Genomic DNA, 24105 nt, shown 5'->3' on the forward strand with positions numbered 1-24105 from the left:
TGCAGCCACTATGGAAAACACTATGGTGTTACCTCAAAAAATTAAAAATTGAACTTCCATTTGACATAGTGATCCCACTTCTAGGAATATACACTAAGAAGCCTGAAACACCAATCAAAAAGAATATATGTACCCCCATGTTTATAGCAGCACTATTTACAATAGCTAGGATCTGGAAACAGCCCAAATGTCCATCTGTAGACGAATGGATAAAAAAGCTGTGGTACATATATACACAATGGAGTACTATGCAGCTGTAAGAAAGAAAGATCTCTTATCCTTTGAGATGACATGGAGGGACCTGGAAAGTATTATCCTAAGCAAAACAGCCAAGCAGAGAAAGACAAATATTACATGATCTCACTTATTTGTGGAATATAATGAATATAACAGTCTGAGGAACGGGGTAGTCCCACAGACATGGGTACAGACTAACAATCCCCAGAAGAGGGGGTCGGGGGGAGAGATAAACCACAGAACTTATATGCATGTATACATTAACAATGGACATGGACAACAAAGCTGAGGACAGGGCAGGGAGGGTGGGGAAGCGGGGTGTCAGTGGGGGAAAAAGGAGAAACTTCTGTAACAAAAATAAATTAATTAAATAAAAATAAACAAATAAAATAAAAGTGTTAGATATGTGTCTGGAATTTGGAAACTTCCATTTGGATATAGTAATATCAAATAGATCAGTGAATATGCATGAATATATGTCTCAAGTTAAATGAGATGACCAATAGAGTAAGAGTAGATAGAAAAGAGGAGCAAGGTTGAGGACTAGGTCCTCTGACATTTAATGGTCAAGGAAAAGAGAAGGAACCAGCACAAATATCTTGGTCACTATTGTAGAAGGAAAACAGGTGAGTGGCTGTCCTGGCAATCGATTCAAGGAAGTATATTAAGGATGGTGGAATTACCAAGTGTGTTAAATAATGTTGATAAGATAACTAAAATGAGGATTAAGAACTGGCCAATGGACTGTGTAATGTGGAGTTTCCTTAGTGACCTTTGATAAGAGCAGCTTCCCAGAGTGGTAAGAGTAAAAGCCCAATTGCAGTGGGTTCAAGAGAGAATCAGTCAGTAAATCCAGATTGTGGAAAACTCTACAGGCAAAGGAAGTAAATATCAAGGAAATAAACACAAAGGAGAGATCCATGTTTTAAAAGATTAAGAGGCAAATCAACCAATTATAATGTATGCACCTTATTTATATTCAAAAACAAACAACAAAATACATCCACACAGAAATGTGAATTCAAACAAACAAAGCCTTAAAAAAGGTTTGTTAGACTATGGGAAGTTTCACACTGACTGGATATTTGAAATATCAGGGACTTATTTTATTTGTTAGGAGTGATCACTATAATTGTTTGTTAAGATACTTCATGTCTTTTAAACATACCTACAGAAGAATTTACAGATAGAATTATATGATGATAGAATTTGCTTCAAAATAACACAGTGGTAGGGTACAGATAGGGATAGGAAGAAGGAAAATAAGGATAAAATGGGATTGCCACGTGTTAGTAATTGTTTAAGCTGAATGACAGTACATGAGAATACTGTTTTTTATACGTTTGCAAAGGTTAGAAATTTTCCATAGTAAAAATAATAATAGTAAGAGACAGGAAGAGAGGTAGAGAGAGAGGAGGAAAAGACAGAACCCCGAGTATAGGCAACTTTTTCAAAGGTTTGCTGTACAGGAGAGGAGATTAATGTGCTGGGAAAAACTAGAGTTGTTTATAAGAATGTGTATTTTGCCCAGCCAGCGTGGCTTACTAGCTGAGCATTGACCCATCCACCAAGAGGTCACAGGTTGATTCCCAGTCAGGGCACATGCCCAGACTATGGGCCCAATCCCCAGTGGGGGCATGCAGGAGGCGGCCATTCAATGTTCTCTCTCATCAATGTTTCTATTTCTCTCTCCCTCTTCATTCCTCTCTCTCTAAAATCAACAAAGAAAAATTGTTTTTGAAAAAAAAAGAGTATCTTCTTTTTTCTGATATATGGCTTTCCAAGAAAATGGTTCTGAAAAATAATTTACTTCTTTATAAGTAAAGTTTAAATCACCATGATGAACTTACGAGAGGGCAAGAATTTTTATAAAAAATCACTATACAGATACTCAAATTCAGTTGAACACACAGAATGCTTAAGAATCGGGTACATTTCAAACTTGCTTACTCTTTTTCAATATGACCACAACCATTACTCACTTCTACCAATCCATCAAAAACATACTTTCAGAAACCTTCTACTTCATTACATTGATTGAAAATTCTCTTTCAAATTTATAATCTGCTGATATATGCCTGAATCAAAAAAGATGAAGCAAAGAAAATCAGCATGTAATCCATGTAACTACTTCTTAAAATCAAACTTTCTAACTTGTTGATCTCTTAAAAGAACTATGAAATGTTTTTCTTAATTATCTGCTGTACTATTTTTTCCCCCAGTATTGGTGGCTAAGTAAAAAGGTAGAGTTTTTGTGTTGCAACAACTACCCCCCCCCCCCCAAGAAAAAGAATGAACAGGTGAATGTCTGTTTCCATGGTTTCTATTTACAATAGAGAAGAACATTCACAGTGACTGGCAGTGGTTACTTTTCTTTGGAATAGAAATTTAAGTATTGCATTCTCCTCCCTTACTTCTGTCATTTTTCTCCCCCATCTTGTCCTCATTCCATCTGTGTCCTTTCTCTTCCCCTGGTTCTCTTCCTCAATGACCATACCTCTAAGTTCCATTAAACATGATTTCATTTCAGTTTTCCATTCTAAGGAAAGTATATGGACAGAAAAGAAACAGAGAGTTCATCTGTCTGCTCTTTTCAGTAAGTCTGTCTGACCAGACTTTGTTTCTGAAAATAGATCAGCAATTTGAGAAGAAATGACAAAGTTTCCTTCTTTGCTTGGACAAAGCCTCTTTCCACCACAAATCCCTGAGTAATAGGGATAATTTCACTCCTCTTTCAGCGGGTGCTGAGATCCATTAGATAAAGTAAGCTCCAGGAATGCAGTGAACTTTGCCAATTACTTGGATTGCCCTCAGCAAATATTCTGACTTTCTGCTGGATCAGACTAAACCATTCATTATTTACACTCCTATTTCTTTACAATGACAAAATTATAGCAACCAAAAGTTGTCAAATGGATAAAAACATAGGTTTAAAAAACAAGCTAGGTTTATTTTTCTCATAATATTCTCTTTACAAAACTAAATCACTAAGTGTGTTCAATGATCTCTGCCAGTTGCAACAATGCAGTTAGAATGTTAAAATGTTTTTTTGAAGTATGTTATCTTCCCAGAAGTGTTGAACAAAGATTTCTGGGAGATGTTCTTCCTTTGCATTTGAAGATTAGCCACTGTTAAAGTTACTTTCAAAGTCAAATAAACTGAAAATATTCCTTTGAAAAAGAAAAAAAATAGTATTTTTCCCTTTAAATAAATGGCATAGCTTTATAGGATAAATATCAGGCATCTTAACTGCAAGTGGAAATGTGCAGACAAGGTGAGTGAAATAAGTGAGCTCTGTAGGAAAAGTCAACAACATAACTGTGCAGAAGCTTATGTAAACCTTCCTTGATACTTGTTCAGTTGTTTTAACTCCTCAAAAAGCGATTTCATATTCTACATATGAACATGCTATCAGAATAAAAGCTGTTTTTCTTATTAACATAGCATTCCTTTAACTATTTAATCAGGAAATAACAAATCCTTAAGTTTGCCCTAATGGAGAATATAAGACACACCCAAATGTGTCATTACTTTGTGACACTTGCTAAATCACTAGGAGCCAAGAAAGGCTATTAACTTCCTCTAGTCCCCTGCCTACAGATATCTTTTGTTTTACCACCTTGCCTAAACAATCAATTTTTATTAGCAAACGTAAAAGACTTCTGTATCACCATTAAGTTGTTTTAACCCAATTTTCTCACAGTGTAGGAGATCAACTCATTTTTAGGTTTCTGAAGTCACTTACCTGGTTTCACTCTCTGTAGAGTAGGTATGTGTATTTGCGGGGGGTTGTTTTTCTTCTTACATTGTGAGTGATAATCAACTCTAAATTGTAATATACATTTGGATGGTAAAAGAATGTAAAATGAGGGAAGAAAAGAATTAAATTAGCACTTTATTTTCTTCACTATGGACCCAGCAGTAAAGCTTGAATTGAAAAGTTACATCTGGTCATAGTCTCCTTAGTATAAATCCTCATGTAACACACATGCAAAAGCTCCAGGGATATTTTTTGAAATACAGTTAAAATCATACAGGCCTAGAATCATGCCCACATTTGTCTTATTTCCATTCTTAGCATAGTATCCTTATCTAGTCTTCCCTCAACTAGAAGCCAAGCCATGCTATTATCTGCTCCTCAATCCCCTTTCTTAATCTCTCTTTTTTCATACACTCTCATTTCGTCTTCCTTAAACATTAGTTGTTTTCTTTTCTTATGGGATCTTCTGTTTGTTCCTTGCATCTTTTTTTATGTGTATTATAATTTATCTGCATTTTTTACCCACATTTTCAACCATTGTGGCCCCTCCTTCCTTTTGTGTCTATTTTTCCTTATCTCCTTGTATGTTTCTCCTCTAATGCACATGGGTCTCAAACAGGGTTGAGCCCCTACTAAGCACACTTTCCTGCCTCACTCTGCAGATCAAGAGATAACCAGAATGAACCTCATGCAGGTGCACAAACACACACTGACTGCAATCCCAGAAACAGGGAGAAGGAGGAAGAGGTTGTGTCAAATTCTCCAGCAGACAAATAAATGTATGCCTGGTTGAAACTGAAAAGAAATAAAACAAAAGGGTAAGAGGCAAGGGAGAGAGATCCAACTAGTATTACAGTCAGAAAAGCAAAGTGGGAGCAAGGTGTATTCAGTCTTTCATGTTTGGCTTAGAATTAAGTCTCTCAACAAAGCTCAAACAGATAATTTTAAACTGATTTTTTAATTAGTACACAAATTAAGATAGAAATCTTTTTTCTTATAATTTAAATTTCTAAAGCATAAAATATATATGAACTAATAATTATTGTGTATGTATTAAAGTAAGTTATAATAATAGACCCCCCCCACAAAACTTAATATATCTTCTATAGAACAGGAATAAAAAAAGGAGGATTCAAAAATGAAAGAAAAAAAAACAAAACAAGGAAGAACATAAGCCAGATAAGGTCAAATATGATTATTATGAATTAGCATTTAACTGGACTCTGAACTTCCTGGGAACTAAGGATGAAAAAAAAAAAAAAAATCAGTGATATGTAATAAATTTGTATTAACTATTATAAGGAAGTAAATTAATTTTTTCAAAAGAAACAAACTTTACCTGTGCTAATTTTATAACACAGGTTCTCACACTTTTTAAAAACATGATTCCTTTTAGAAAACGATAAAACCCATAACTCCTTATCCTAAAGAAATGCACAAACATACATTACACAAATTTTATATACAATTCCGCAGGGTATAGGCACTGTTTCAGATCTACCTCTAGAACCACTAGGAGTTCATGGTCTGCAGGTTAAGGATTCTTGTCACTGGAATGTGGGAGGAGGGTAACGTAAATGTCATGGCAGGTAATGACAACAGATATTGCAAAAGCTACATCTTTTTGTGTCTTTTGTATTTATGTTAAGAGGATAATATTAAAGAATAATTCAGTGAACATACTTTTGTGAGGAAGGTAGAGTCATGAACTACATATGTTCAATCACAATATCTATATTTGACCTTTTGGTCAACAGATTTGCTACCATTTATTTTTCATAACATAAGTAACTTCTAATCATATCCTTAAATATTTTAGAGAAATACAGAATCTACAATGCTCAGATGAGTAAATCAAATAGCTCTGTTTATCATTCCCATACTTTATTTTATACTTTACTAACATGCACGCCAATATATTCTTTGTTTTTTTCTTATTTGTAGTCATTATAAAATAGATTCATATTATATGCAAGCTCTTAAATTTTTCTTTTAATGCAACATTATGCTTCCAATTTATCAGTGCTGTTGCATGCATCTCAATCATTTTTACTATTGTATAATATTTCATAAATAAATAAACCACAATTTATCCCTCTTATTGATGGACATTTGGATTGATTCCAGTCAACTCCAGTCTAATTTCAGTTAGAAGTTGAGTTTCTATTAACATTTTCTAGGTAAAAGATATTACTCCAGGGATAGGGCAGGGAAGGAACTTACAGGCCCTTTACTATTAACACTTGAGATCATGGGCTAGCTGGTTATATGAGTATTCCTTAATCATCATGCTTTAAAACTTACCTTAAAGTTGCAGATAATTTTTGTATTTATCAAACATATTTATTAAAGCAATAATGTTAAAAGAAGCCATTGATAAACTAGAATATTTTGTAATATTCATTTTTTGGAAGTGTATAATTATGCTTTAAATGATACCGGGAGGTTCATTAAATACCAAAATTATCATAAGTGGAAATCATCTGTTGGGATTCTTTGATCTCCACTAATATGTAACTACTTTGCTTTCTACCATTTTCCCAGGACCCACTAAGTCAATAGCATGACTTTCTATTTTTATAAGCTTTTGTAAATTAGGCTTCAGATAAGAGAATGCAGACAGTTCAAGCTGATTGAGCATCAAAACCAGTATCTGCCTGTTTTCCTATCAACAATTGCATAACACAGATACAAGGTATTGAGTCGATTAGGTACTGTTTTTATCTGAACAGCAGCACTGTATTCACTGTATTATAGTAGTCTGAAACTAAACAGAGAACTATCCTATAACTATAGTATACAATAGAAGGCAATCTGGGCTTACCTAACCAGCTCCCTATCTGTCTTCTGGGAAATGCAAATAGGACCATGTTGGCTATTTAAGTATAAAACATTACTGGAATAGGTGGACCTGAGTGCATTCTTTTTTATTTTGCAAAATAGTACCACTACTATACCATAGAAAATAAGTATGAAAAATGTAAATGCCATGTAGGAGCTTTTAAAGTGATTCAGTATTTCCAAGTAAGTTGTGATCAAGATGGCTCCTTACTATTCTACCCTATATTTCTCCTTCATAGACAAACTTCTTTAAAAGTTATATATATTTGCTGTTTCTACATTAAGACCTATCATTTATCTCAATCTTCCCATATGAATGATCCCACGACTTGGGAGAATAGCACCCAAGAAAAAAAAACATTAATTTTTCCAACAATTTTGGGAAGACCAAACTGTGCTAAAGATGAACCTTCAACCTATTCTTACTCTGCCCCAACCTCCAAATACCAAATATTCAAACCAAACAAAAGATGTTGAAAAGCTACCCACTTATATGCCCTAGAGAAGATAAAACCTTCATGTAAACCCCAACCAAATAAACATAGTCCCTTGGACCTCACAATGCTCATAGATGGATCCAAGTTCCAAGTGTAGAACCCTATCATGCAACACTCTTTCTACAGCTCAACCCAGCCTGAAATTCCCAGTGCAGAGTCCCAGACAGAACATGAAGTTCTCCATTATAACCATCTCTTTACTGCATGCCATCATCCATAATTGTTTTATGACACTATTTTATAGTGTCACCAGTAATCTTTCAGCAAATCTAATGGTCTTTCCCTTTTTACTCATTCTCTGACTTTTCTTTAGCATTTGACCCAAAACCTCTTTCTTGACATTCTATCTTATTTTGAAAGAGTTGTTCTTTATTTTTTTCTACTTTTATGAATTCTTCTTCATTGTTTCTTCAGTGTCTCTTTTCCTTCCCTGTATTTTTTTTTTTTTTTTTTTTATCCTCACCCGAGGACATTTTTCCATTTTTTGTTCAGGTAGAGTGGGAGGGAGAGAGAGGAACAGAGATAGAGAGAGAAACATCCATGTGAAAGGGACACATCGAGTGGCTGCCACCCACACAGCCAACCAGGGCTGGGGACAAACTGCAACCGAGGTGCGCGCCCTTAGCGGGAACCGAACCCGGGTCTCTCTGGACTGCAGGCCGATGCTCTAACCACTGAGCCAAACCGGCCAGGGCTCCTTCCCTGTATTAATTAGGTTTTGCTTCATAACAACTACTTTGCTAATTCATGCATCTAAAGGTGAGCAATTTGGGATGGACTCCGCTGATCTTAGCTGCGTTCCATCATGAGTCTGGTCAACTGGTGAGTCAGCTGAGACAAATAGGTCCCCTTATCACATGGTCCCCCAATCTCCAGGAGATTGGCTTGGGTTTTTCATGGTAGTTGCACAAATTCAAAAGCAATAAGAAAACTAGCACCAACATGCAAGCGATTTTCAATCTCAGTTTTTGTCACATTTACTATTGTTCTATTAGCCAAACTGAGAGTTTGTGTGAGAGACTACCAAAGAGTATGGATGCAAGGAGGTATGAACAAACAGGGCCATTACTTAGATCTACATAGCCCACTTACTCACCTAAACTATGGACATTTCTAAAGAGTTGATCTTTGGCCCTGTCTCCTGTTTCTTAGACTCTTACTTTATGGTTCTTATAATCCATGTGAAGCCTACAATACTCTGCAGTTTTTATATTCCCATAACATCTATAAACATCTCTGGGTAAATGCCTTCAAAAATCCATCTTTATAAAATAGACTTGTCTCTTTGCCACGCTTTTTGTATTTCTGAATTTCTCCTTGATATCTTCATTGAGATGACTTACCAGTACTTCAAATTCAACATTGCTGAAAAAATGAATGTACTGTCTTTCTTTCTATTCAACCATAAGCCCCAATAATAATTATCTTATGAAATGTATATTGCTCTTAATATTTCACCATGTCTCAGGTCATATTTTTTAACCCTCTCCCTTTCTCTCCTCCTAAATCTGATTTGTAGTTTAGCTTCTATTATTTACCAGATAAAATACTCTTGGATTTATTTAAATTTGAGTTTCAATTTTTCATCAGTAATAAGTAAAGTTACATTGCAGGGCTACTATAAAAATTAAATTCGCTCATGTATATACTTTTATGTGCTTAGCATATCAAAGATAACTTAAAATATTAATTATTTCCCTTCCCCTAAGTCTTCTTGATTTTTTACTCACTAGATTGTTCCAATCCCTACTCTTCCTTTTTTTACTTTTTATAACAGAGCCACAATTTAACACTTATAATCTCATGCTGAGGACCTTTGAAACAACTTCCCTACTCCTGCCTAGCTTCTCACTTCCCCAGTTCATTCCCACATCAATAGTCTTTACAAAGCTCTACTTTCCATGTATTTCCTACCAGACAAAAACCAAACTCTTCAACCTGGCACACATGGTATTTGCCAAATACTCATCCCCACCTCTTTTTCCAGATTTATTCCTCATTGCTCTCTCCATGAATGTGTCAACTAAACCATACAATTTACCAATCCCGGAATATACTTTTATTTCTCTTCCTCCATCTTCAACAACTTGTTCTGAAGTGTCCCATCAATAAGCACTGAGTAAAACTGAGTAAGATAGTGTTTCCACTATAGAGAATTTACAATTTCAGGAGGAAATTGATGATCTTACCTCCTGAGATTATAAATTTTCTGGAGCAGAAATACTGTCTTAAATAGTTTTCTAGACATGATACAGGAAACTGCACAGTCTTATATTAAAGACAAAAATTTTACAGCCAGCCATTATATGATAAAAGTGCAAACTCTGGAGGCAGTCTGGGAGCAAGCAACTCTCAGTCCCATCATTTATTAGCTTTGAGAAGTTTACTTCAACTCTCCTAGCTTGAGTCTCCTCATCTATAAATGAAAGTAATAAAGGTATCTTCTTCATAAGGTTGTAATATATAAGGTAATGCAAGTGAAGTTATTTGTGTGGTGAGTAGTACAATGGTAAGCCCTCAATAAACATCAATCATTATTAACTGTTGCTCTACTCACAAAAAATACAAAATCATGAGAACAAATTACGAAGGTTAGAAAAAGCTTCTTGGAAGAGGGGTCATGTGAACTGAACTCTAAAAACAAAAAGGTGTGATTTTCTGCAAAGCAGGACTGATCTTTTCCTACCTTTGCACACATTCATCCACATATTTGCTTTTTCTTTGATCCATTGAACAATTTTACTGCATGTTTCATGACAGACAGTTTGTGCTACTCTTACAGCATTCATCAGCATCTGTTTTATGTTGGCGGAAAAAGAGAAAAGCAGCCCCTGACATCCAGGAGTTGGCCTGGCACTTATAACTAAGGCCTTGCTGTTCTCCTGTTGAACATAAATAATCACACAAAACAGCAACATTAGACAAGGCCACTCTGTGACCATGATAGATCAAAAAACAAGATCAGATCATTCTTAATCATGTTTGAACATCCGTAAAAACATGGACATTGTCCAACCACAAAAGTGCCCAAACATTCACTTATCTTGGTTAACACGATTAACTTCTGTTTCCTCACCAATTATAGCTTTAAACTCAAACTAATATATCCAGTCATACATTTATCCCTACTTCCTAACAGCAATCAATCTAGAGCAAAGTCTTTCTTCCTTAAACCCTCCCCAAAATCATACCCCGCAAATGCTATAATGCATCCTTCCTAACACACTCTTACTCTGATGCTCACTGTTGTCCAAGGTACATGTTTTCCTTCCTTGCAGTGAATAATAAACCACTACAGTGTTTGGATAGTCTATGGCTGAAGTCTATGATACATTCTTGATATCAGTCTTACCTCCAGAGGTTGTGAAATTCTCTAGAGAAGAAGCACCACTGTCTTACTCATTTTGGTATCTCCCACTATACAAAAATTAGTGCCTTTAATAAAGTAAATGTATGCAAAAAGTTTATTGAATGCATACATGAGTCACATAGACTATCTTCTTCAATGACTAGAAATAGTGAAAAGATTTTGGAGAAAGTGGCCTGAGTCTTACTTCAGAGAAATGACACAGGCATCCTCCAGAGATGACTTCCTGGCAGTGACTTTGCAAGTGGCATAATTCTCAGGCTTACAGAATTATATCCCTCCTGTAATGGGAATCCTGGTATGTCTTAATTGATTAATATTTAGAAATGGCAAAAAGATACAGTAGGATCAGAATAGCATTAGAGTAACTTTAAATCTATCAACAATATTGGCCTTTCATGAGAACCATATGAGATTCTTCTGAATCATCCAAAGCACATTGACAATGTGATAGGCAACATTTGTGCTAATGGAAATATTTATTTTGCTATAAGGTTCTAAATGCCTTTCAAATTAGATATCTAATATAAATTTCAAAGTTCTTAGTAGTAACATTTTTTTAATTGCAAAGGCTCTTAATAATAGTACTTCTTGAATTACATTCTCCTTTTATCCTTAAAAAGGAATAGTATTGATTTTTAAAATCTCCGATTGGAAACCATAGTCTGAATTTAAATGCAGTATAAAATATGCCACATGAATAAAAATAAAAAATAAAAACATTAAAGAATCTAAAATTAAATTAATTCAATTTTTAAATATGAGAAAATCTAACTGAAAAACTTTGTAGGAAAAAAAGGAATCATGACAAAAAGATCTTACACAAAAGATAGTCTATGATAGCATTTGAAATTAGCCAAATAAGCAAGAACATAGGAAATATAGATCACATGTTCTACATTTGCATCTATGCATTTTAGCAAAATTCTGCTGTTACATTAATCTTCAGAGAAATAACCACATAAACTAATACTAAAGTTGCAGGCTTCAAGAAAATAGCTGTAAGGAGGTCATTCAAGCTGCTATTAATCTGCATAACTACCTTCCCCAGAAAAACTGGCCCAATCTTTTCAGTGCTAAGAAGTGCTAAGAACCCCCATTAAAAATGGGAATCAGGGGATGTTGCAGAAAAATTAGCAGCTAATTAGTAAGAAAACTAATAAAAAGAATATATAATTATTTTGTTTGGTAGTGTTTTAGACTGTAAGAGTGAAAATCTATTAATATAGTACTTAGTAAAATAGTCAAACTTTCAGTAAACGCAAACTGATAATTATCTTATATGTATAATAATTTGAAATTATGTATGTTAAGCACAAAAACTGAACTTACAAGTCTGGCCCACAACATTAATTTTGAAAATTGGGTTTGGGTTTTCTGTCCATTTAAAAGCCCAGACAAGTAATTCCTTTACTCTAAATATAACCACAGTATAGTTTAATATGTATTAATGTGATTTTAGATACCATGTTAATGGGATTCACAATCTTTTTCTGTCTTCATATTCATTCTATATTACATAGAATATTTGAACCTCTCTGTGACCCCTGAGTTTTTTCCCCAGAGGTGGAGTAGAGCCACTAATTTCTGGGAGCCTAGAAACTGTGCTATGATGACTATGAGTCTAACCAAAAATTAAGGCAGGAACAATTCACTGAGAAAAGAATGCAAATAGCCTATGTCTTTAGTGAGGAAACTCAATAGATTTTCCTGGTAGGTAAAAAAGCAACTCAGAGAGGAACAATTGAAGAAAAGAGATGGCTCTGTCAGCTACTCTTTAAAATATCTGAGATTTGTAGATAAGCAATCATACATTTAATTATTCATTTACCCAACCAATATTAATAAATGCTGATTATGCATAGGCACCACAGTAAACTCTTGGGCCCAAGGCAATGAATGGCTGCTCCCCTTACCACCTGCCACATCCTGAGCTTATTGTTTTGCAGAAAATAAATAAGTAATAATAACAAAGAAGGTTAAAGACTCTCAGCAGAAGCACCTAATGGAGCAGTCTAGAATGTCAGAAAAGACTGAAGGGAGAAAGGAACAAAGTGAGACCTAAAGGATACATGGGAGCTAGTCATAGAAAGAAGAGAAGGGAGAGAAGTTTGCAGGCCTGAGAATAGCCCATCCATGTGAAGTCTAAGATCACAGGGGAGTGGGCGCATGAGAGAAACTGAATGATGCTCAGCATGTGAGCTGAGCCTAGAGTGGGAATATATGATCCATGTAGACAATACAAGAGGAACTGCCCAACTAAATAATGAATAATATTTATTAAGCCCTCACTACATCAGTTTCTCTACAGTGCACACTTTCTGTACATATAATCTTAATTATGTCACATAACGACCTTATGAAATAGGTGTTATTTTTATTCCTATTTTACAGATAAGAAACTGAGGCACAGGTGTCAAATAATTTGCTCAAAGTCACCACAGCTAAGTAATGACAAAGCCAGATTTGTAAAGGGCAACCAGCATTATATTTCAATAAAAAATCTATACTACTAATATTTAGACCTAGTTAAAATATCCACCAGAAAAACCCAAAGATTGCTCTGGTTTTTATTTACCATATAGCTTCTCACTGTGGAACTGGCCAAAGGGAATTTTCTGAGCTGATAACCAGAGAGATTTAATTGAGACAAAGTCTTGTTTGATTTTTTATTTTATTTATTTTTTATTTTTATTTTTTTAGGAGCCTCAAGACCTAGTGGACAGGACATGGTTGGTGCTTAACAAAAATTAGTCCTGCTTTATCATATAGAATGTTGTGTCTACTCTGACCATATCAGTTTGATGAGATGCTTCACTTTTATTTATCAAAAAGTAATACCAGGATAGATCTACAGAGACAAAGCAAACATTTAAATAAGTTCACTTAAACAAAAACAAGATGAATTTGAAAGAAAGAAACCAACAGAATTTTTTTTAATGATTTTTCAGTTCTAGAGGGAAAAAACTAAAAATTCATTAATTTTATTTTCCACATATATGTTTTAGTCTTCCCTGAAAATTAGCACAGAGGGAAAGAAATAAATGATCTGGATAAAGAATAATTTTGGGACTGCTTGCCCACAGGTGACTTTTTAGTGACTTAAACTACTCAAAGTAGATAGATATGTTAGAATAGTTTGTGAATATTCTGAATAATTTTTAAACCACTGTCCTCTACCTTTAATTTAAGATTCAAAGCTGGCTTCATATCCCAGCTAAGAAAGAAATCTACTGACATCTGGGTTGAAAATAACTAGGAATACTGTGTACAACTTGTATTAAATAATTATTAAATTCAGCAATATACAAATCACCAAAGAGTGAAGCTGCAATTCTACTTTAAAATTGTGGCTCAGTTGGTTGGGTGTTGTCCTACCCACCAAAAAGTTGCTGGATTAATTCCCAGTCACCCAAGTTGCAGGCTCCATCCCCTGTAGGGGGCATGCAGGTGACGGCCAATTGATGTTTCACTCTGACATTGATGTCTCTCTCTCTCTCTCTCTCTCTCTCTCTCCCCCTCCCTCCCTCCTTCCTCACATAACGACCTTAAAAATCAATAAAAACCAATAAAAAATATTTTTAAATGCTTGTACAAGAGAATTTTCTTTTTGAGAATAGACCAGTTTATTTCTCCATGCCACTTTCTTTAAGACAGACAATGGTAACAACCATAAATTACATGAAATTTTGAAAGAACTCCAGTCTGACACATTAAAGAGGAGCAAGATTAGGAAAATATGCCCTAAGTAGGATGGAAAGAAAGCCCATTACTTTCTACATTATAAAACTTTAACACTTTTATTCCATAAGCATAAACTACCAACAAAATTACAAGTTATAAATATTTCTACTTTCTTTTTCAAGGCAGCCCTTAAAATGGTGAATAGGAGAGGAATTGGAAATAATCTACCTTTACATAGCCATAAGAGAAGGAGAAAATCCTTCTAGAAAATACTTCTAATCCTAGTCCAATATAGCATAAAATTGTGTGAACAACACTTAAAGCATACTTAAACAATTAGGCAAACAATTTCATAAACTCTGTATATTGATGCTAGGAGTAAATGACATAATTGCTGATTATTTTTATTCTCATCAATATGATGCAATATTTTCACTTTTTTATGAAATTTAAAGCCATTGCCTTTGGCTCCAAGATTGATATGTAATTTGTATACCATTATTTTCCAGGCGAACTTTATAGCTCTAAAAACACTGTGAATAAAAAATATATAAAGAGCGTTCTGAGTAATCCGATCATTAAGAGTAAAGCTTTCAAAAAATTCCATTTTGAAGATATAGAAGAAGAACACCTATCTAAGAAAGGGTCTAGGAATTAGAATTGAAGAAAGGATAAATACAAGCATTCATTGTACAGAGAAGAGAAATCATTAAGAATGGGTTTACTGAATTACTAGTAAGGAGATTGAATCAATAACCAAAATCTCTGAACAAAGAAAGCCTAGGAGTAGATTCACTGGTGACTTTACCAAACACTTAAAGCAGAATTAACACAAAACCTAAACTCTTCCGAAAAAAGTCAAGAGAAGGAAACACTTCCAAACTCATTTCACAAGTCCAGCATTATCCTGACACCGAAACCAGAAAAAAACACCACTACTAGAAACAATAAAAAACTAGTATATCAGGCCAATATCCCTGATGAATATAGATGCAAAAATTCTAGCAAGCCAAAATAAGGAGCATATTATAAGAATCATGCACCAGACATGATCAAGTCAGATTTATCCCAGGGGTGCAAGGATGATTCAACAAATGCAAATCAATCAATATGACATATCACATTAACAGAATGGAAGAGAATCATATGACCATCTCAATAGATGCAGAAAAGCATTTGTCAAAATTCAACATCCATTTATAATAAAAACTCTTTTAACTAATTAGGCAGAGAGGGAATATATCTCAACACCATAAAGGCCATATACGACCAACCCACCACTAACATCATTTTCAATGGTGAAAGGTTGAAAGCTTTTCCTTTAAGATCAAGAACAAAGCAAGGGTGCTCACTCTCACCACTCTTATTTCACATAGTACTAGAAGTATTATTAGAGCAACTAGGCAAAAATAAATAAATAAATAAATAAATAGTATCAGAATTAGAAAGAAAAAACTTGTATCTGTTTACAGATGACACTATTTTATATAGGAAAAAAACTAAAGACTCAACCAAAAACCTGTTAGGTTCAATCAATGAATTCAGTAAAGCTGAAGAATACAAAATTAGCATACACATTTCAGTAGAGTTTCTATACAATAACAATGAATTTTCTCACAAAGAAATAAAAAAATAGATCCCATTTAAGTTCCTCTTAAAGTGCCCTCTCACAGACCCGCTCCATCCAGGCTCCAGCATGGGAAAAGCAGCTTGAAAGACACCAGGGACATATGGGGAAGAACTGAGTTGTTTGGCATTGGGGCAAGAGTTGGAGAGGCAGCTTTATCCCAGACAGCCACGCATAGCCATGCTGGTGGAGGCCATTGTTCCTTTGGTGAGCCATTCCCCGACAGGGCTGCAGACATGCGATATATCTGGGACTCCAGCAACCTGGCTCACACTGTTTGCCCCACCCTGGTGATTCCCTGAGGCCCTGCTCCACCCAACTTTCGGGCCCACTCAAGCTGATTCCAGTGGCTTTACCATAGGACTGGCCTGTCTTGGCTCTTGCTTCAGATTTTCCTAAATTCTCTCAAACAAGCAGCACCTGGCTTCAGTGAGCCCCATACTTTTGGCTAACTGGCCCCTGGCCTGGCACTAGAAGCAGCCAGCTTTGGTTCACAGCTTGGCTTTGAATCGGCAGCTATAAGACCATCACAAGAAATAGCCATCTGCAGATCACTTTGTAGCTTATGCCTGGCAGCCTTTGGTAGAACACAGGCAGTGTCTGACCTTTCTCCAGAGCCAGTACACCCACTGGACAGCTTCAGACCACAGCAAAGCACCAACACCCAACCACCATAAGTGACACACTCAAGGAGTAGACTCAGTGGGTACTAGAGCCCTGCTAAAGTAAGTATTGTTTTGTGTGGTGGGCCCCTGTACAGCTGATCCTCTAAGGTAGCCAGAGGTCAGTGGTCAGTGGGCACAGCCAGTTCTTGCAGCTGATCAGCCTGAGTAAATCCCTCCCATTGACATGCCAACAGCAATCAAGACTGAAATGCAACAGAAGAGTGTACAGTCCACACAAGGGGTACACTTTGAGGGCACAACTGGAGTGATCAGGGAGGCTGTGCCACTGGACCCTACAGGACATCTACTTCAATATGCTGCCTTGCAAAGCCTAGGAGACATAGCAACTCTACCTAATACATAGAAACAAACACAGAGAAGCAGCCAAAATTAGGAGACAAAGAAACATGTCCCAAATGAAAGAACAGAACAGAACTAAATGAAATGGAGATAAGCAATCGAACAGATGCAGAATTCAAAATACTGTTTATAAGGATGCTCAATGAACTTACTGAAGACCTCAAGAGAATAAAAAAGGGCCAGTCAGAAATGAAGGATGTACAGTCAGAGATAAAGGCTGTATTAACTGAAATAAAGAATAATTTATAGGAAATCAAGAATAGAGTAGGTGAAGCCAAGAAGCAAACCATCAGTTTGGAATATTAGGAAGCAAAAAACACCCAATCAGAACAGCAAAAAAAAAAAAAAAAAAAGAATCCAAAAAAATGAGGATAGTGTAAGGAGCCTCTGGGACAACTTCAAGCATACCAACATTCGCTTCATGGGGGTGCCAGGAGAAGAGAGAGAACAAGAAATTGAAAACCTATTTGAGCCCTGGCCGGTTTGGCTCGGAGGTTAGAGCATCAGCCTACAGTCCAGAGAGACCTGGGTTCGGTTCCCGCTAAGGGAATGTACCACAGTTGCAATTTGTCCCCAGCCCTGGTTGGGTTGTGCGGGAGGCAGCCACTAGATGTGTCCCTTTCACGTCGATGTTTCTCTCTCTCTCTCTTCCTCCTACTCCATTTGAGTAAAAAGTAAAAAGTGTCCTCGGGTGAGGATAAAAAAAAACAAACAAAACTTATTTGAAACAACAATGACAGAAAACTTCCCTAACTTGGTGAAGGAAACAGACATACAAGTCCAGGAAGCACAGAGAGTCCCAAAAAGATGAACTCAAAGAGGTCTACACCAAGACACATCATCATTGAAATGCAAAAGTTTAAAGACAAAGAGTGAATCTTAAAAGCAGTAAGACAAAAGCAGTTAGATACCTACAAGAGAGCTCCCATAAGACTGTCAGCTGATTTCTCAAAAGAAACTTTGCAAGCCTGAAAGGAATGGCAAGAGATATTCAAAGTGATGAAAAGCAACAACCTACAGCCAAGATTACTCTATCTGGCAAAGCTATCATTTAGAATTGGTGGACATAAAAAGAGTTTCCTAGACAGGAAAAAGCTAAAGGAGTTCATCACCACCAAACCAGTATTATATGAAATGTTGATGGGTCTTCTTGAGGAAGAAGAAAAACAAAAATATGAACAATAAAATGGCAATAAATAAATATCTATCAACAACTGAATCTACAAACAAAATGAACAAGCAGAACAGAAACAGACTTATAGATACAGAGAACTTTTTGTTGATTGCTAGATGGGAGGGGGCTTGGGGGATGAGTGAAAAAGGTGAAGAAATTAAGAAGTACAAATTGTTGTTTGATTGATAAACCTCAAAGGGAAGAGGGAAGGGAGAGTGGGAAGAGATAAACCAAAAAACCTATATGTATATGTGCATAACCAATGGACACAGACAACAGTGTGGGGAAGGCAAGAGGGGGTCAATGGGAAAAAAAGGGGGGACATCTGTAATATATTCAACAATAAAGGTAAGTTTAAAAAGAAAAAAAAGAAAAGAAAATGCCATCAAAAACAATAAAATACCTTGGAATAAATTTATAAATTTCACTAAAATGGTAAAAGATTTCTACTTTGGACTTACAAGACATTGATGAATGAAATAAAAAAGACACAAATAAATGGAAAGTTATCCTGTGTCCAATGACATTTTTACAAAAGTGGGAAAACACTCGTTAAGTGTATATGGAACCACAAAAAAACCTGAATAGACAAAAAATATCCTGAGACTGAAGAACAAAGCAGAAGGCATCACATTTCCTGATTTCAAAGTATACTATAAAGCTGTAATAATCAAAACAGTATGGTACTGGGGTAAAAATAGAAAAACATAGAGCAGTGGAACAGAATTGAGAGCCCAAAAATAAACCCAAGACAATATAGTATACTAATACATGACAAGAAGCCAAGAATACTCAATAGAGAAAAGGCTATCTTTTCAATAAATGGCTTTGGGATAATTGGATATTCACATGTAAAAGAATGAAACTGGACCCATATCTTACACCAGTCACAAAAATTAACTAACAATAGATTAAAGACTTAAATGTAAGACATGAAACTCCTAGAAAAAAAATATAGACATAAAGCTCTTTGACATGGGTCTTCGTAATGATTTTTTGGATATGACACTTAAAGGACAAACAACAAAATGAAATATAAGCAAATAGGACTACATCAAACTAAAAAGTTTCTGCACAGCAAGAAAAACCATCAACAAAGTGAAAAGACAACCTGTGGAATGAGAAAATTATTTTCAAACTATATATCTGATAAGGGGTTAATATCCAAACTATATAAAGAACTTATACAACTCAATAACAATTTTTTAAAAATTAAAAATGCAATTAAAAAGTGGGCCAAGAACCAAAAGAAGATATACAAGAGGCCAATAGGTACATGTAAAGATGCTCAGCATCACTTGCCATTCGGGAAATGCAAAAACCACAATGAGATATCACCTGACGCCTGTTAAAATGGCCATCAACAAAAAGAGAAGAAATAACAAATACTGTCACGGATGTGGAGAAAAGGGCATCCTTTGCACTGTTGGTAGGATTATATGTTGATACAGCTACTATAGAAAACAGTAGAGAGGATCCTCAAAAATTAAAAATAGAAGTACCACATGATCCAGCAATTCCACTTCTGGAAATTACCCAAAGGAAATAAAAATACTAACTCAAAAAGATATATGTATCCCATGTTCATAGCAGCATTATTTATAACAGCCAAGACATGGAAACAACCTAAGTGTTCATCAATGGATGATTGGATAAAGAAATTGTGATACATATATACAACTGAATATTATTCAACCACAAAAAAAAGAGGAAATCTTACCCTTTATGACAACAGGAATGAACCTTGAGGGCATTATGCTAAGTGAAGTAAGTCAGACAGAAAAAGCACACACTGTATGTGCTTTTATATGTGGAGTGGAATCTAAAACAAAACAAACAAAAAACCCCAAACTCATGAAAAAAGAAATCAGCTTTGTGGTTACCAGAGACTGAGGAATGTGGCTGAAATGTACAAACTTCCAGTTATAAGATAAGTATTGGGAAAGTAATGTACAACAGGGTGACCAAAGCTCACACTGCTTTATGATACCCAGGGAGGTTTATTAAGAGAGTAGATACTATGACTTCCCATCACAAGGAGAATTTTGTTTTCTTTTTCCTTTATTTTCTTTTTATTGTATCTATATGAGAAGTTGGATGATAACTAAACCTATTCTAGTCATTTTGCAATATATGTAAATCAAACCATCAAGCGATATGCTTTAAATTTATGCAGTGATGTATATCAATTATTTCTCAACAAGATAGGAAAATAAATAATAACCTTTCTGGTCCTGGGGAATAGAGCCTGGAAAAAGAAGGCATAGAGTATGTTTATTAGACAGGGTGGGGCAAAAGTAGGTTTATAGATGTTTGTATGGAAAGTAATATAATAATTAATAAATAATAGTACAAGAATAAACTGTGTTTCATGTACTCACAATTGTAAACCTACTTTTCCCCACCCTGTATTGCGTAATACAAGTTATATTATTTTAAAGTAAAGCATTTATACATGGAATAAAAATAATTACAAAATAAGTTTATCTTTTAACAATAGTCTAGTTCATTGTTTAGCATCTCTTTCCTAGTATTAAAAACAAACACACCAAACACTAACATCTTCAACTGTTTGTCCTGGCATTAGTAACTGCAGAAGTATTTGCACTGTGTTCTTATTAATGCAAGTCAAGAATAAAGACATAAACACATGAATACTAATATGCACTGCACTGAACTAGTCTAATTAGGAATTAGATGACTTAACTTTCATTGTTTTCCCATTGCCTCTCATCTCACACATGTGAATATAATCAATAATCTTTACCTAATGATATATATATACTGAGCTCATTGTAAAATAAACCACATTAACTTTCACAGTATCCATAAGAAAAAAAAAATGAAGAAAAAGTTTGAACAACTCAGTGAAGAAAGATATTAAAGGAAGTCATTTTTGTATCGTTTCCGGGTATTAAGGCACTGTGTGGGCCACTTGGGCACCCTCACTCAGAAGACTGTTAAGATCAAATCACTTCTACTTGAAATGGCTACAGCTACTGCACTAAAAGTAATGAAGCAGTTTAGCCATTTGGTGGCAAGAACCCCCACTAGTAACCTGGGTTCACAGGCGAATACCATAGTGTGCACTTGGAAGAAAACAAGTGGCCCATTCTGAACAGCAAGCACAGCAGCAGTGTCTCATGGGCATAGCGTTTTTATTCCAGTGGATGTGAAGATCCCCAGGGAAGCCTGCTATAGAGATCCAGGACAATAATGACACATGGGAACACTGCTGAGAACTAATTCCAAGAGGAAGGGTCAGGAGTTATGTGCAATGGGAAAAAGTATTCTTAGCTACAGATAGTCCCTAAGAAACCAAAAATAACCAGGTTGTAGTTGGTATTTTTTTTTATTATTATTTCTTTCTGTTTATTAAGGAGAATCTAAATAAGTAAAGACACTGTGCTTGAGCCTCAGAACATAATCATTTTTGAATTGCTTGTCTGGTACATGCTTTTTTCAAGTATCAAGTATAAATGTAGCTGAACCACTGCATCTGAAACATTAGGGAATCTAGAGGTCTAGGCAACTCCAGAGACCTTACAGATAAAGGAAATGGAGACCCTAAACAGTTAAATGACTTGAATATATTTAAAAGTAGTAGATTACAGGTTCAAGGCTAGTGCGTTAATATTATAGTGTTTATTCTAATGGTACACCTATGTTACACTAGAATAAAACATACATAATACCATACCTTACATGGAAATCATAGTAGTGAAAATACAAGTGCACACAAGTAAGCACTCAATAAATAATATTTTCCATAGATTATCATAGAAAATAAACATTAATGCATGTTATTTTCTCACTTGAGAACTGATCAGTTCTACTCATCAAAATCTCTTTTTTTATTGATTTCTGAGAAAGGGAGGGGGGGAGAGAGAGAGAGAAACATTGATCAGTTGCCTCTTACACATGCTCCAAAAGTGATCAAACCTGAAACCTGGGTATAAGCCAGACTGGGAATCAAACCCACCACCTCTTAGTGAATGGGACAAAACTCTAAACAACTAAGCCACACCAGCTTGGGCAAAAGTCTACATTTTAATTCAGCTCTCTTTAGGCCTAAAATAAAACCCTTGTCAACATTTATAGATTTTTAGTGTTGCAAAGAATTTCAAAAATCACAAAATACCCTTTCATATTTGGATTTGTGTCTGGAAAGCAGCAACAACACTCCATGGCTCCTCCCTACCATTTTCTTCCTTGGGCTGATGAGGGGTACTGCAGTTCGAATAAGAAGAAGAAAAACATGAGAAAAATGAGTGAATCCCCAATGATTCCTCCACTAAGAATCCATTCTATAAAATGAGTCCTGAGAGACATTGGAGTCTTGGGTTTCACTGGAACCTGGCAGAAATGAGGTTAGAACCAATAACAGACCCCTTATGCTTCTTAACCTATCACACCCTAAGTTTCCATTGTCAAGACTATGTTCTATCTACTTTATATCCAACCACCACTCCCGTAACTTCCCCTTCCCCAACTCAACATACCACGACTGTGCCCAGAAAAATTAAATGGATGGATGGATGGATAAGTCAATAAATACATGAAATTTTCCTCTTTGGGTCCACTATAATTAACAATATTTATTCAAATATCAGAATAAAGTATTTTATCTCCTCCTTTAGGGAAGTATTGTCATTATTTTCTTGTTAAAATTTGCTGAATATGTGTAGCTGGAAAGTTTTTAATCATAATAAATACCGAAAGATATCATAAGTTGGGTAGCATAACTTCATATCCAGTTCTCAAAGAAAAATGTCTAGTCATGAAAAATTAGCATCTTCTAAATGTTACTTTCTATGTTAGTTAGACTTGTCTGTGCCTTTCAGAATGAAAAGGGATTACAATTAAAGTTAGCACTGGAATTGATGCTTTAAATGTTGAGAGAACAAGAGAGAGAAGTACTGTAGATTTGAAAGTATAGCTTAAGGAAGATCTGTGATATACCTGCTAAAGAAATGCAGTGCTGTTGTTAAATTGAAGCATGCTTTATTTTACAGCCAAAGAAAAGGTAGAGTATTAAGTGCACTATTAGCTGATGTTGATGAAGATGTGCCAAGAGCCTGTGGTGTATATACTGAAATAGAAGTCATTTCAACAACAATACTCTGCCCAGTTTACTCTCATTTAGCTGGGAGTGGGATGGGGGCAGGGAGCTCAATTAGAAGGTTCTTGCCAGTACTTCCTCATAGTTTCTAGGCAGCTCTTTGGAAAAAAGAGAATTGCAGATAGGTAGGGAAAAAACTCATTACCCACCCTCAGAGAGTTGAGAAAAACTGTGGGTTTGTACTACTCACGGCTCTGCCTGTAGGCTTCTGTCCTCAGCCACGTAGTTAGAAGGAATATAGCCCTCCAGCTGCTGGCCGGGGCCGACTCCCCTTTTCCCCAAGTGCCTGGCAAACCACCAGCCCTCGTGGGAATTGTCCAGGACTTGGAGCTTGTCGCCTGCGTGGAAGCTCAGGTCCTCTGCAGTCCGAGCCTGGTAATCAAACAGGGCCACAAAGTAGTGGCCCTGATGCCAGGGGGTACCAGAGGAGCAGGAGCCCCCTGTGTTCTCATTGTCCACCTGTTTGCCTGCCTCCTGGACAACACAGGGGAGACAGGGCTTCAAGTATTCCCAGAGCCTCAGGCAGATGTTGCCCATGCTGCTCTGGTGGAGAGGAGGGGAGAGGGGCTCCTCTCCACCCTCTCCTCTCCCCTTTGACTCTGCAGAGTCACTTTCTCTTCCTCCACCAGGCAGCTTGGAAATCCGCACCAATTCACCAGGCTTTGGAGAGTGTGCAGAGTTCTGTTTTGCAGCAGTCGGGCAGACCTGGCTGGCTTCTTGGAGGGACTCACCAGCTTGTTTTCTGTGGCTGCAGCTGCTGTCCCAGAACAA

The 24105-nt window shown here is 36.0% G+C and overlaps 1 protein-coding gene across 1 annotated transcript in view; it reads right to left on the reverse strand.

The window, feature by feature from the left end:
- The window catches only part of FRK (fyn related Src family tyrosine kinase), a 105260-nt gene extending 81389 nt beyond the window's left edge, over positions 1 to 23871 (reverse strand). Inside the window, exon 1 of the mRNA XM_036247755.1 lies at positions 23525 to 23871. Within this exon, the coding sequence (XP_036103648.1) occupies positions 23525 to 23871 (347 nt within the window). The remainder of the gene's footprint in view (positions 1 to 23524) is intronic.
- Positions 23872 to 24105: the final 234 nt, after the last annotated feature.

Source organism: Molossus molossus, unplaced genomic scaffold, assembly GCF_014108415.1.
Source record: "Molossus molossus isolate mMolMol1 unplaced genomic scaffold, mMolMol1.p scaffold_m16_p_8, whole genome shotgun sequence".
Classification (NCBI taxonomy): Eukaryota; Metazoa; Chordata; class Mammalia; order Chiroptera; family Molossidae; genus Molossus; species Molossus molossus.